Below are 14,637 nucleotides of genomic sequence, written 5' to 3'. Positions count from 1 at the left end.
AGATATTGTCGTCCAAGAGACCACTCTCATCAGCAGAAACACTTAATCATAATATAAAAGACAACATTCATAAACACGTTGTATTGATTTGTAGCGATCTTTCCCTCTGACAGGACAAGTCTACCCAAACTATGCCAGAAAGCCAGCGTGCACGGCTGTCCTGTCGTCAGACTGTAACTTCAGTGACACTCTAGCTGTGACCCAATTCAGGGGCCGCATCGTTGTGAGGCTGCATTTAAAGACCAATTGCGTCACAGCGGCGCAACTGGTCTGTCCATTTTCAAAGGCTCCCTCAAATGCGACCAAGAAATGCCGCCTTCCTTTCCTGGGAAATGAAGGCTCCACATCCTTAATGGCCCAACCTATCCCAAGATTCATTGCACACAGATAATGAAACTAATATGGCAGCAAACAACGCCAATAGAGAGACCGAAATTACACTGCTGAATTTAAATATTGGGTTTCAGCTCAGTTGAACAGCTAACCGTCATAAAACCAAGGGCTTTGAAAGCTCAAGTTTTTGTTAAAAAAAACGTTTTGTCGGAGTAGCTAGGCAATGATCACATTAGGTAAGGGCAGACACAACTGGAAGTGGAAATCCTCCTTAGGCCAAACCTTCGCGGTCGACGAAGGCTACGAAGATCGCACCTTCCTGGACGGTGTCCTCCAAAGGATTCAGCCCCTGAATTGGGAAACAGCGAATGACTGTCCTTCCGAGAAAAACAACACCATCATCAGCTATTTTCACAAACGATCTATAAATGATATGTTAACATTTAAGTCAAAGTCCTCCAGTGCAGAGGAGCGACTCGTCTGTCGCAATCCAATGGAGGAAGTAGTGAGATGCTATATATACAGCCGCAAAGTCCACAGAGGCAGAAGGTCATGGTGGCTGGATGAGTCAACAGCACAGCCACAGTTTGCTTCACACTTCCTACTTACAGTTAATGCTGGCTTCTTTTAATCATGACCGTGACCGTTTCCTAACCTTCTCCAAATGCTCATTATGTTTGCAGCTGCTGTTGGTAATGATTTTGGAATGTACAGGGAAATGATGTCATACTGCTGAATCAGAAACCCCTCGTACAGTATGGATCCTTCTGGAAGGACATTGTAAATTAACTACATATTTTATATAATGTTTAATATTGGAGGGCTTGTTAGCCACACATGCACTCGCCCGCTCGTCAAGAATACGGTGACTCATCTGACCATATGACTTCTTCTCTTCGTGGCTGAAGCTCCTGCCATCTGTGTCCTAATTATAAACCACCTTTCTGGGTGACTTAGACCTCTTACCGCCTTGATCTAAAATCAGGTTTAAGTGGGCCTGCTCAGGCTTTTTACACTTGAAAATTGTATCTTGCAGCGCAGCTCTATATTAGTGTCTTCATTTGTTTTGTTTGTCCCCTCGTTTATTCAGGCTTTCCTTTAATTTGTCACCCGTCTGTATATTGATCATGATGTTTCAGGGTTCATATTTTGGCCTGTGAGAAAAGCAGAGGACGGCAAGCGAGCAAGCAGAGCTGTAATTGTTTTATGAAGCCTCTAGGAAACAGACAGCATCTTTTGGTGAGAAACATTGAACGTTAATAGAACTTTGTTTTGAAGTGAAATCCACAGGGTATGTCTGTGAGAAAACCCTTTCCTGAAACTTAATAATATAGTAGCCAAACGATTGCCTGAATATAAGCCTGAACTTCACCCAAGGCTTCAACAAAGTGGATCCACTTTCTGAAATCTATTAGCTATTTTCTCCACATGGCGAACGAGTAAAATTAAAATGCCCGACTTGTTCTGCAGACACTAATCAAATTCGCTGTGGAGCGTTGTCCATTTCAACAATCTGAGGGGTAGTCTTTGGGTAACTCTCTTCTTCAACTTCTCTGTTAACTTGTTCAATAAAGGAATGAGAGCTTCTCATAACCAAATTCAGATCCCTTTAAGATTTAATCACGCCTGAGGGGAGCAAGAGAAGATTGGACAAAGGATTTGAGGAGACTGTGCAGAAGCCTTTTATCTGTCTATTCCAAGCCTCCCGCCACTTTTTTACATCCCTATTAGCTGAAGTTCTTTAAGAACAGCAACGTTGAAGGTTCTTTTAAAATGAGTGAAAATCCTGGGACGTTTCAGTCGCAGTTACAGGTGACCACAGACAAACTCTTTTTTTTTGCTTTTCTTTTTTTTTAATGAAACACCAAATGCACATAATTGAGTACACATGCCCTCCATTGACACAGTGCAAAACTGAGACAGAGAGAGAGAGAGAGGTAGATGAAAGTAAAGAGAGAAGAAGGGATGAAAGACACAGTCACAGCGTAATGGCATTGAGATTTTCTACAAAGCAACCATATCCAGTGACATAAATAGGACGGTTTCAACACAGTTTGATGCCTTGAGTGCTGCATCACGTCTACTTGCGCTGCCAGGACAAGAGTGTGATTAGCAGCTTGATGTCACAGCAGTTCATGCTATTCACCACCTCTGTCTTGCACACAACTGGAAGCAGCCCACGGGTAGATTAGATTTTGTTGACTGTGTTGCATGCATCTGTGTACGTGTGTGTGTGTGTGTGTGTGTGTGTGTGTGTTTCAGTTCTTTAACATTTAAAGCTATTTTGGCACCCTGTTTCAGTACTTTACTCAACAAGGGATGTGCTGGTTTAACAGGAAGTGTCTCTGCTTGGACCGATGCTCTCCTGTCAGCAAATACCAAAACGGATATACTCTTGTATTCTTCTGTCGCTAGTCGCAGCACAGTCAGTGTAATATTTACAATAAAGGGTCGCTTCACCCGAATTGAAAACTAATAATTCCCCTCTGAGCTTTAGTGGTATCTAGGCGTAAATAGAGAGATAGTTTTGGTTGATTTGTCTTGGTTTTGAGATGTTTATCTCACCGATATAGTTGAGGTAAATGGAATTTCACTAGAGCTGCCTTCAACTGAGGGAAAAGCCCCTAATCAGAGCTTTGTAAGAGGACGAAGATGTTCCCCAGAAGTCAAAAGTGTTGGTTAAGATTGCGACAACTTCTTAAAGGTCTCCTGTGGTGTTTTTGACCACGAGCAACAGAAGTGTGCCCCCACTTTGTTTGCTCCTGTCAGTGGTTTCACATGATTCCACTGGTCTAGGTGACAGTAACGCACTGAAACAAAGGCAGCAATGGGCCAGGGAAAATGTGGAGAAGTAGAATACAAGCAAGTAACCATGGATTTAAAGAATGCAGGATTCAGTCTTTTTTCTAAAAACAATTAGCTTTGTAGATGTCTTGTGTGGAAGCGAATGCGTGCATGGACAAAATACCCTCTACCACCAGCCACACTACCAAATAGAAAACAGCTTACAGGAACACAGTGTCAGACTCAGGTGAAATGAGGTGAAAATTAAATGGCAATTCTGTCAACCTGTTGTTGTTTCATCTTAAATTTAATTATTACATCCCGTGACAAAACAGTCACCAAAATTACATACTGCAGGACGCCTCCGAAAAGTCAGAGACAGAAATCTTTATACCAGAGCAAATTGAACCAAAATTATCCCCCTGTTAGAAACCACTTAAGCTTTTTTTTTTTTTTTTTTTTTTTTGGGTGAAGTGGCTCTTTAAATTGCCTCTAAATTAAGTAACCCTGCTTGTCTTAGAATTAGTTCAGTCCCTGGTCTTAGCTTTTCAAAAACAACATGAACGTGAAAAGTTGCAAGAGCAATATCACAGTTATTATGTGCAAATCAAAACTGTTCACCGTGTTCTGAATTTTTCATTTTCTCCTTCACATACGGTCATATCTCATATTCCCCGCGAATCATCTGTATGATTGCACACGCGAGCAACCGGTACTGCATATCTGCCTTCACAGACTGCAGACACCGATCATGACATTAACCTGTGAAGATCCATCAGAAACACTCACTGAACTGTAACAAAGCTTTAACCTTCCTGTTAGCAACAAATACAATCGAAACCATTAGCAAAGCAATGAGCAACGAAGAAAAGAATCTCAACAAAAAAAAAAACCCTGTCACACTGTGCGTCCTGCCGGGTTACTGTCTTAAGCAGATGTAAGACACAACTGTGACTAGCAGCTGTATAGCTTATGATATGACTTGCATGTAACAGCGCACACTGCCGCATCCATCTTTCTTGATAATAACTGGCTTTTGAGCCCAGAGCTAAATAACGCTGCTCTTCATAACTCTCCCCCTGCAGGGTTCACTCCATCACTGCTCCCCTCCACCTTCCTTCCAAAAAACCTGAACTCATTGGTGCAAATATTGGTCCCAGATCCGCTGTGCTTTAGATCCTACAGAGACTCTACTACACGCAGAAATCAGCGTGTAGACCGGGTCAGTTTATCCTCAAGACAAACAATGGCTTTCTGCGAGGGATTAACCCACACTGTCAACTGTAAACTGTGCATCTGGAGCTGTGTGTGTTTTTGCTGCCTGTAGGACAAAAACAAAAAAATTCCTCCCTGCTGATACATCAGATAATCTGCAGCTTTCACAAACTGGTCATATCGGTTGTTTGATCCTCCCTGTCTCCTACCAGAGAGTAGGTTCCTGATGTTTTGCTTCTGTGCTGCCTAGTGGAACAGAGAACGTTTCTACCCATGGTAATGTCTCTCTTATCAGCTGACACACCATATATTCTGTCCCCTGAGTGCCTCCTCAAAGGCAGCACATCTATTTCCACAGACTCAATTCTTAAAGGTAATGATCCAGTGTTCTCATTCACAGAGTGTCTCCTTGTAGGTAGGACGTCTGCGGAGTGCTGGAGTGTGTGGAGCTGGCGGGCGAGCAAAGAGCTGTCACACACACTGGGACTGGACCGACACCAGTCTGAGATGCTGTGGTCGGATCCTGCTCGGCTGTCTGAACTGTCTCTGACCTTCGTCCCCAGTCCCTGGCCACAAGCCAGGCTCAGCAGCCTGGGGATTGTAACCATGGACGCAGACGCTGCCAAAGCACCGGCAGCAATACGGTGGCGCTCAGCATCAGTCACTTTGTTGTCTGCAATCACTGCGGCAGGAGATGCCACAGCAGCTGAGCTGGAGAAGGAGGAGGGGCTGAAGAGGGCCGCGACTTTCTGGTAGTATCGCGTCCGTATCACCTTTGCCGAGCGGTACAGATCCCCAATGAAGCAGTAACAGATGGGGTTAAGGCTGGAGTTCGTCAGGCCCAGCCACTGGGCAAACGGCCGCGTCTGCAGCAGCCAAGACGGTGGCCTCTGCTCGCAGTCTATCCAAAGGTCAACCAAGTACAGCGGCAGCCAGGACACCGCGAACAGCAGCACCAGACACACCACCATCTTGGCGATCTTCTGACGAGTTTTGAGGCGTGAGGTGTGCAGAGCTTGGCTGCGAGGATCCAGATCAGCAAAAGTGGATTTTTTCCCTCCCCAAAGCCGCCTGCCTGTCAGGAAGCCTATGGTGAGGTTAAAGGTCACTGGCAGGCAGTAGAGCATGACGAACAGCAGCACATTGTATCTGTGGAAGAAAAGGGAAATACGAACAGTGAGATTCTTATAACTTTCCTTTCTAAAACGATAAATACCTTGAAGTCTGTGATGTTTTTTGGCTAAAATATCTCTATTATAACCATTTTGTATGTGTTGAAACACTGAAAATGACACTGTCCATGGCTGGAAACAATATCCTACTCGAAGTAGAAATGCCGGGTGAGTCAAGTATACTTTTATTACAGCAACATGCTGCATTTGAAGTTATGGATTACCGCCTAAGTACAGTTATCAGGAACACAATGGACTCTTCTCAAGACTATTTACTTTGCTTCTTTTTTAATCAACAACACACAGGGCTACCTATGATGTTATTATAACAGCAGCTCTGTCTTTGAACTCTCACGAGAATTAGGTTTGAGGGTGTCTGCAGATAATCAACACTATTTCACACTTTGCAGCACAGTCAAGTCAAGACAAGAAAATAAAGCTATAATGGTGCAACAGCTAAAAAGATTAAAACAAAGACTGTACACAACAGAAGTCATTCTGTGACAGGGATTAAAAAAACCTGTCTCTAAACCTGTGCTTTAAGAGTTCATCTTGACAGCACAGCGTTTAAAAACCCCACAGGTTTGAGAGACAAGTACGTCCCTATGTGAGAGAGTCTAAGGGCCTTGGCACACCAAAGCAAACTGTAAGAAGTAGCTGGGACAAATGAGGATGGATCACACGCTTGCTTTGGAAGTTGCTCTCAAACACAGCGGAAAGACTATAGATAACAACTAGCTGACAGCCGACCTGCATATAATCTCTGTGCCTGCGTGTGAGGTAATAACTTGTCACTATTTTGAGTTTGTGATTTTAAATCTGTTACAGAAAGACAAAAAAAAAACAATCAGCCTACATCTTTATGCCTCTGTTCACAAAACATGAAATGCAAATATGTCCGGCAAAAAGTTGTAACAAGCACGGTAAAGTTTAACTTAGCTTTGATCTGGTGTTGAAGACGCTTTAAACGGGGGAAATCCGTGCTTCACTAGACCGAACAGCCAATCAGAGCATTCTGTGTCTTTCACTGACAGCCTCCTCCAAGTCAACATGCTCAGTTGGTCCCTAAGAGTTGATTACCACAAACGCAGCTTGGGAAATAAAGAGCTTTCGAGGCTGACTCTCAGCTTGGTGTGTACGGACCCTCAAGCCCCGTTTTCCAGTGCTGATGATCATTCACGAGTCTGAATCCTGTAATACACACTGGGTCACGCACATACTGTATATATATATTCTATAGTCTGCTCGAGCACCTACCCTTGTTTGAGGCGATGCTGAGGCCACTCCTCCTGACAGACCAAGATGGCGAATGTCCCAAAGCTGATCTCCCGCCGCCGGTTCATCACCGCAATAGGAGCGCACATGATCGAGGACACCGTCCACACCACGGCGACAGTTGCCAAGATTCGGCGGCGGGTAAACATGGAGCGTGCTTGCAGAGGCGATTTAACGCTGTAGTAACGATTCACACTGATCACCGTCAGCGTTAACACACTGGCTGAGACTGAAACGGCCTGAGTGAAGGGCACGGCTCGACAGAGGAGGTCACCGTAAACCCAGGCCGTGTAGATCTGGCTTCCCAGAGTGATGGGCATGCAGACGCACACCACGGCCAGGTCACACACCGCCAGGTTCACCAGCAGACTGCGTGTTGCGCTGACACTGGCCAGACGCCGGCTGTGCCTGTTGGTAAGGACACGCAGGGACATTAAATTCCCAATGAATCCCAAAATGAAGGAGAGGCAGTACATGATGGTCAGAGCGATGGTGCTGGGCTCATGGACGGTCCAGAGCAACATGCTCTCCAGATCTGCCAAGTCATTAGAGGGGAAGGTGGGCAGGGACAAAGGAAAGGAGGAGGAGGAGGGTTGGTAGACAAAATTGGTCGTTTGTCGAAAGGATAAGGAGGAGGTGGTGGAGAGAAGAGGGGAGGGAATGAGGGAGGAGTATGGAACGAGGGAAGAGGGAAGCAGAGATGGCAGAGGTTGATTAAGGGAGGCAGTTGTGGAGCTTAAGGTGGACGGCAGCATCAGAGAGCTGTGGAAGCTGTAGGTGTGGTTGAGTCTTTCCTGAGAGCCGTCATACTGCAGCAGTGGAGAGAAGCTGGGCTCGACTGAGCTCCAGTCCAACGGCTGGTCCTGGGACAGATCCATGCTGCTTCCCGGTGGGAACAATCACACCACAAGAGGGGCAGGAGAGGGGTATGACAATCTCTCGAATGTAAGGCTCACTGTAAAGGTTTCCCTTGCTCCTCATTAAAATCCATTCACAGGCTTGTTAGAAAAAGCAAAACACCAAAAATCAGAGACGAAAAAGGTGTGAAATCCTTAACAAAGACATCACATCAGGTCCTATGTTTCAGTCTTGTGCTCTGTAAGTCATTGTGTTCTGTGTGGGTAAAAATGTCTATTGACAATAGCAAAAAACAGCCCAACATCTTACGCCACATCTTATGAATCAGCTGGAGTCGTGATGCTGTTCAGCACTGGTCCCAGTGCAGTCCTTATGTAACATATGTACATTCATCCCTCCAGGGAGTGGCTGTCTGAACCTGATAATCCAGCACCTGGATTAGACTTTCTCACCTTCAAGGAAGGTAAACCTCATACAGACCCCCCACTCACCTCCTCCTCCTCCTCTTCACTCTCTCCTCCACCTCACACCTTTTAGTCCATCACAGGGATGCAATCGGATCTGCTTAGAGAAACTAAGATATCTGAGGCTGTTTCAACCTGCAGCTGTGTTAACAGCTCTGTAGCCGACCAAACAACAGCAAATAAGACATTCCTGGATGGAAAAACACTGAAAAGCTTTTAACGTCTCCTCATGGTGTGTTTGGTTCAGAGCTGCTGCCAGTTAAGTCGTGGAAACACAAACAAGGAGCAAAGTGTAAATGCAGACCTGCTAAAGAAAAATTATCTCAGTATAGCTTTAATATGAATTATTCATTGAGTAAGTGTAAGAAGGAGGATGTCACTCTCTACATATATATCAGCTTTTACAGGCAGGGTTCTCTGATTTATGCAGAGTTTTCAGTCACCACCATCCTCATATTATTGCCATTCAAAAAGGAGGCAGAAGTCAAATGTGGCATTACAGAAACTTGCAAAAAAAAAAAAATCCCACCAGAGCCATATCTTAGAATTGACATATTCTACTCCTTAGTGGATACGAGGCTAAGTGGAATAGCTGTTTTTAAAAAATAATTAGCTCACCCTCAGGGAGAAGCAAATCCAGGCAAATTCCAATTATCGTTTACTGACCGTGTGCGGATCCTCTTTCATGCTGAAAGCCTGAAGATGTTAAAGAGGCAGCCAGGTGCTGACTGAAGGAGAGAGAGAGAGAGAAAAAAACCTGGACAGACAGTGGCAAAGTTGCTCCAGGATCCTTTACAGCCGGTGTATGCGCTTTATAATCCGTCTTTGAGCTCCCGAGGGATTTGTTGTCGGGAGAGCTCTTTGTGTTTCCGTCAGGCTTTTCTTTGCCACTAACGGGCTCCGCGCACGTCTGCGCTCCTGCCGAGGGAAGCACCGAGCCCGTCCGCCGCTGCAGGACTGACTATGAGAGAGGGATAAAGTCAGGGAGGGAGCAGCTGCTGCCCGACACGCACACACACACACACACGCACACACACACACAGACACACACTTCAACATACCGCCGCGCGCTCAACGGCTCAGCACCTATGGCACTGCCGTAACCCTGTAATCAATCAAAAAGTGACCGTCACTTTTTTCTCTCTCGGCTGCTTCCTAACTTTAGATTTCCGTTACATCCCGGCAGACTCCTTCTCCTGACGCTCAGGTTTACAGACAACTCTCTCTCCTCTGATTGATTATTGGAGACAAACCGGCGATTGACTTGCAGTTTATTGTCCTGTCATCATTTCCCCCCCAACATCGACAAATAGGCTATCTGACTAAATCAATCGAACACATTGATTATTATTTAGCCGTCTGCTTATCAGGCTACAGTAAACACAACCCTCTCTAAATAAATGAGTTCATTATAAAGCCCGGAAACAGAAACATGAGTGGAAAGACAGAGAGATAACGAACCATAATGCAGAATGTAAGAACCGTATGTGTTGGCCTATATACAGACTCAGTGTGCTTCGTATGTTCTGTGTTGACAGTGATGGACAGAAAGTGACTTTACCTGCTGGATATCCTTCACGTGAGCACGTGCTTTGTACCTCTACTTCATTTCAGACTTGGGGGGGGGGTCCTGGGACAGTTGTCTGCATTTCCTGCTTGGTAATGAACACTTACCTCTGAGAGGGAATTGGGAAATATTGTGCTTTTCACTCACTGATTCAGAACCATGGTGGTCATGGTTTTAAGAAACAATGTTGGTTGGAAATCGATGACAAACACTCTCGTATTTAAGTCCAATGTTTCCTCAGTAGACATACATATATAGATGTTGCATTGGCCACTGGACCGAAGATGGTCTATAACAAAGACGACCCCATTACAAGGTGCACCAATGGTATGAAGTGGTACATTTCCTGTCTCCTAAGTAGGCGGGGTCAGCTGGTCAATTAAACTATAAATATTTACCATTTCAACAACTTAACTAGCCTACTGCTACTGCAGCTGGTCAACAACGTGCAACAGCTTGAAGTTGAGGGTTGCCAGATCATAAGTCGAGCATCCCCCACATACCCAGTCTTTCGCTCTTTATTATAATAACCAACATTGTACTGAAAACCCACAAATCTGGAAACTCATAGTTGCTGCAGAGATCTTACCTGTATCACAGAGGAGAGTTAAAATAACAAGATCAGTTGAGATGGGCAAATATATTGGTGGGGACAATTCAGCAACACCTGAACATTGGTAGGGACATGTCCCCACTGTCCAGACCCAACTCTGAGCCAATTCTCTCTGCTCTTGTTCTGCTCTTGCTCTTCATCTTTCTGTGATGCAGATCCAGATATTAATCTGATTTCTTCTGGTGGAATAAAACATTTGGCCTCAGTGAAGGTATGGACTCTAACTGAGTGTCATTCTAGTTACACAACTGTTTTCACAGGCTGAGTACTCCTCATTCAGGTGCCCTTCACAAAAGATGAAAAATACACATAAATCAGATGAAACATGCAAGAAATAAGAACATAAAGAAAAACAATTAACAGTTCAATGAAAGATATATCTATAAAAACAACAGAAAACATCTAAATTAAATGAACATAAAGGATATAAACGATATGATATGAGATTAAATGATAGAGTCAAATATAGTAAAATTCTCCATCTCTAAACATAAGATACAATATATGTGCATATAAAGTGCTTTGCTTGTGTTTGCATCATTTGAGATATAGGACTGCATACAAAATAAGCGTAATGTATGAAAACTGAAATTTGTAATAACCCAGATGCAAAACAAATTCATGGTGTTTAAATATAAAATCACACCACATTCATCATGTGAGATTGTAACAGATGCTTCTTCCCGTAACCTGTTACTGCTGAGCGGCCACCAACTCAGACCGTGTGAAACCAGCCAACTGCTGTTAGTAAGGGAGGAAATGTATTTAAATGAATCAAATGGGGTGGAATAATTGGATAGAGGATTAGTATTGACCCTCTCACACCTTCTGTCTGTTAATATTGATAAGCACTGAGCTCAGAGATAACTCTGATGACTGCAGTACCACATGCACAGACCACGAAAGAAAAGCTTCCACTTGCTAAGTGTGAGATCACATAGATGGAAATATGTTTTCACCTAATTTACTTGGAAGGTTCAATTAAATTGTTATGGACCTGGATCACTGGGAATCCTCTTTTCAGCCCAGCATCAGTGAATTATTTACTCCCTGTCGAAACGTTTTGATCAAATTGCCTGAGCTCCAATTTATGCATTCCCTGCTGTCAGTCTGTCCACAGTGGATGAATTTATTTTGTCTCAGGTCAACAGGTTGTGTCTCTTGTCTATTTATAAACTGTGAGTTCATGGCTGGTAGCAAAATATCCGGTTCTCACATTTCTAATGTGTGCTAAACCAAGCAACACATTTTCTTTGGCGTCTTTTAGCAACAAAGCTGCTAAATTTAACTTCAGTGCGCCATGCTGTTGTTCCTGACCTTGTCTGCTGCTTATTTGAAATCATGAAATATTACGTTATTTTAAACACTATGTAGGAAACTTTTAATATAGCTACATTCTATGCAAGATCGCTTCAATTTCCACCAGTCACACTACGGAAAATTCAGCTCATTCAAAATAATAAAGCAACAAATATGTTCACATTTGAAGAGTTTAGCTTTAAATCATCCATAAAAAAAAATATACAGAATACGAAATTGAAAAAAGACCCCCACTCCAATATTGACCACTGCCGTGGATGTTAGTGTTGAAGTTATGAGTCAGCTCAAGATATTCATTATTTAAGTCAATTTTAAAGACTGAATCATTTATGTTTTTTCCCCATATTCCCCTAGTGAATCTCAGGTCTGTGTCCAAAACAGCCAGACCCATCCAATATTTTCTAATTAAACCTCCTGTTCCAGATTTTTTTTCCCCACATGGTTTAAAAAGCGTTGGTGTTTCTACAATTATCTACAAGATGAGTTTAGAAATAAGAGGCGACAGATTTCTCCTCTCTGAAAATAATACTTTTGTAATTCACTTTGATGCCAAGTTTGCCTGATCTAAAAGACCAAGTATAGTATAATTATACAGTTAATGATGTACAAAATTAGAACAAGTGAAGTAGATCTAACAATAATGTGCAGGTTAACGTTTCAGATTCATGGCAGGATTTCGCCATTTAAATGAACTGCAGATATCTTTTCAATAAGAGCAGGAGGCAGAAGATTCTGCTTTTATTTAGAGGGTGAAAACATTTGTGCGGCCCTTGGATGCTCATCGCTGACTAATGTTCAATGTGGGGGAGATACGTTTGCCAGGTGGGTTAAACACACTTCATTAGTAGGAACGCTGCAGAATTAGTGGGAAAATGCCATTTGGTCCCTTTGCAGCTCTTGTGGCGATGCGTGTTAGCTGTTCCTTGTTTAGAAACTCTGTCTCTGTGTTTCAACCTGAAAAGGGCAGCAAAACAAAAGGGCAGCAGCTTCCTCCCACATGTCATGATGCACACTTTCATACATCAGGAGTCTGACACAAAGTAAAACACACACACACACAAACACACACACACATATATTTATAGGTATTATGTAGTTGTATATTTTATAGGTGCTTTATCAAACTAAAAGAATCACTCACATATCAATCTATCCACCTCCGAGATTTCTTCATCCACCAATTGTTTGTGCTCCTCACAAAAAATCAAAAGTGACATTTTATAAATTAAGCAGGAAACTCTCTCTATGGAAACCGCGTTGAATAGTTTAGTTTAAACTGAACGGATACTTCCTATAAAAACGAAATTTTGCTACAAACTTTCTCACATCTCAAATGAGTATTATTTTATTTATGATGTGTATTGATTGTGTTGACTACTGTTGCAAAACTAAATTGCCCCTCGGGGACAACACAAACTTTGAATCTAATGTGACCCATTAATTCATTGTTTTCCCACAGAAAGTACGATTACTGTGATGTGGTGTTGATGCTACGCGTCTGTTTTTACAGTAGCCTGAATAAACAACTCCTATTTGTGTTGGCTACATCATGACAGCAGCAGAAATCGAAAATAACCTGGAGACAATAAAGGTCAAATGCAAAACCTTTACTAATTATTGTCACTTACAAACACTAAAAGTTGTGCAACTCTTTCCAAAGTCAACATGCAGCAGGTATCAGGAGTAATATCCACAGACACCGAGTTGACTGTCTCACCACATGAACAAATCTGCCCCAAAGCTCCCAAGCAGTCTCTCTCTCTCTCTCTCTCTCTTTTCGCCATTCTTCAGTGTGCAGTTCAGCGTGTACATGAAGCGTCGAGGGCAGCAAGTATGTACGAGGGCCGGTATCAGCAGCAGCTGTTGTTGAGTCGACTATATGGGTTCGTACGAGTTTGTTGTAGCAGCAGCGAGTGCAAACAGCTACAGAAAGTCCCGAGGAGATTCAGTCAGTCGCCACCTGCACTGCTTAAGGCAAACTAAATTTCGGTGAGTTTTTAAACACGATTTAGGGCTGTAATGTTTTAATTTACTTCATATGAGTTTCAGTTAGTTTGACGTATACAAGCGGAGTAGGCTGGAGAAGGGAAGAGCTTCTGTAATGTCAGACTATAGAGTGTGAGCATATGGCTGCTCCCTGGGGGCAGTACCTACCAGCGTGAACCCTATTCACATTCGAACTCACAAACGTACCAGCACGAAACATTCTGTCATTCATTTTTGCCCAGCCCTAGATCCCGCGGTCATGCTCTCCATGTGTTTAACTTCTCTCATTCTCCGTGGACAGCAGCTGCAGTGACACGGTTTGACTTTGTTGCTGTGAGTTGAGTGAAACAGATGTTACATTTTGGCAAACGTGCAGATACTTGGAGAAAAAAAAAACAGGAGCTCCTGACAGGAACAGCAATTGTAACACGGATAAATGTGCACCTACTTTCAAAGTCAAAATCCTGCTGACAGGACTCCCGATCAAACTACAAGCATCATCCATCACTGAGAACGATGCAGTGCTCATCCTCTGCTCAAGCTGAAACAAGCTGATTGCTTCAGTCAATAACTTTCAGCCGAACATCGAGTTACTGAAAACAATGTGATGTGACAGCAAGCAAAACAAGCAGCAGAAACAGAGTTTGAGAGAGGCCGGCTTCAGTTTGTGGTAGAGGTATAAAGTGGAAAATGGGTTTTTTAGAGCTGTAGATTCCCTCTGTTGGCCTGTGGGTTTACTGAAGCAAAGACCTGTTTAATTTAATGAGGTGAAAGAATAAACTATTGTCCTTTAAGTGACACATTTTCATTCTGGGGGAGGGGGGGAGGGGGCCTGAGGCCACTGTGTGCGTGTGTGTGTGTGTGTGTATGTGTATGTGTGTGTGCGGGTGACAAATTGTTCCTTTGCCTGTGTGTGATGACCTGAATGTTTTTGATACTGTACAGTACCCCACCAGTCAACATGAGTACTTGCTGTTGAGGGTTCTCATAATGCGCACTCGTGCATACACACACACGCACGCACATACACACACGCGCACACACACTCGC

General features: G+C 43.4%; 1 protein-coding gene across 1 annotated transcript; it reads right to left on the bottom strand.

The window, feature by feature from the left end:
- Nucleotides 1-3,405: 3,405 nt before the first annotated feature.
- LOC111672942 (uncharacterized) lies at nt 3,406-9,125 on the bottom strand. The gene is made up of 2 exons (XM_023430536.2): nt 6,762-9,125; nt 3,406-5,481 (listed from the first exon to the last, which is right to left on the bottom strand). The coding sequence occupies exons 1-2, from the start codon at nt 7,655-7,657 to the stop codon at nt 4,497-4,499; spliced, it is 1,881 nt and encodes a 626-aa protein (XP_023286304.1). The 5' UTR covers nt 7,658-9,125; the 3' UTR covers nt 3,406-4,496.
- Nucleotides 9,126-14,637: the final 5,512 nt, after the last annotated feature.

This window comes from Seriola lalandi, unplaced genomic scaffold, assembly GCF_002814215.2.
Source record: "Seriola lalandi dorsalis isolate HSWRI2012SDOR001 ecotype SW California unplaced genomic scaffold, Sedor1 jcf7180002054907, whole genome shotgun sequence".
Taxonomy (NCBI): Eukaryota; Metazoa; Chordata; class Actinopteri; order Carangiformes; family Carangidae; genus Seriola; species Seriola lalandi.
The sequence above is the reverse complement of the archived record's forward strand: the minus strand, read 5'-3'. Positions and strand labels throughout refer to the sequence as shown.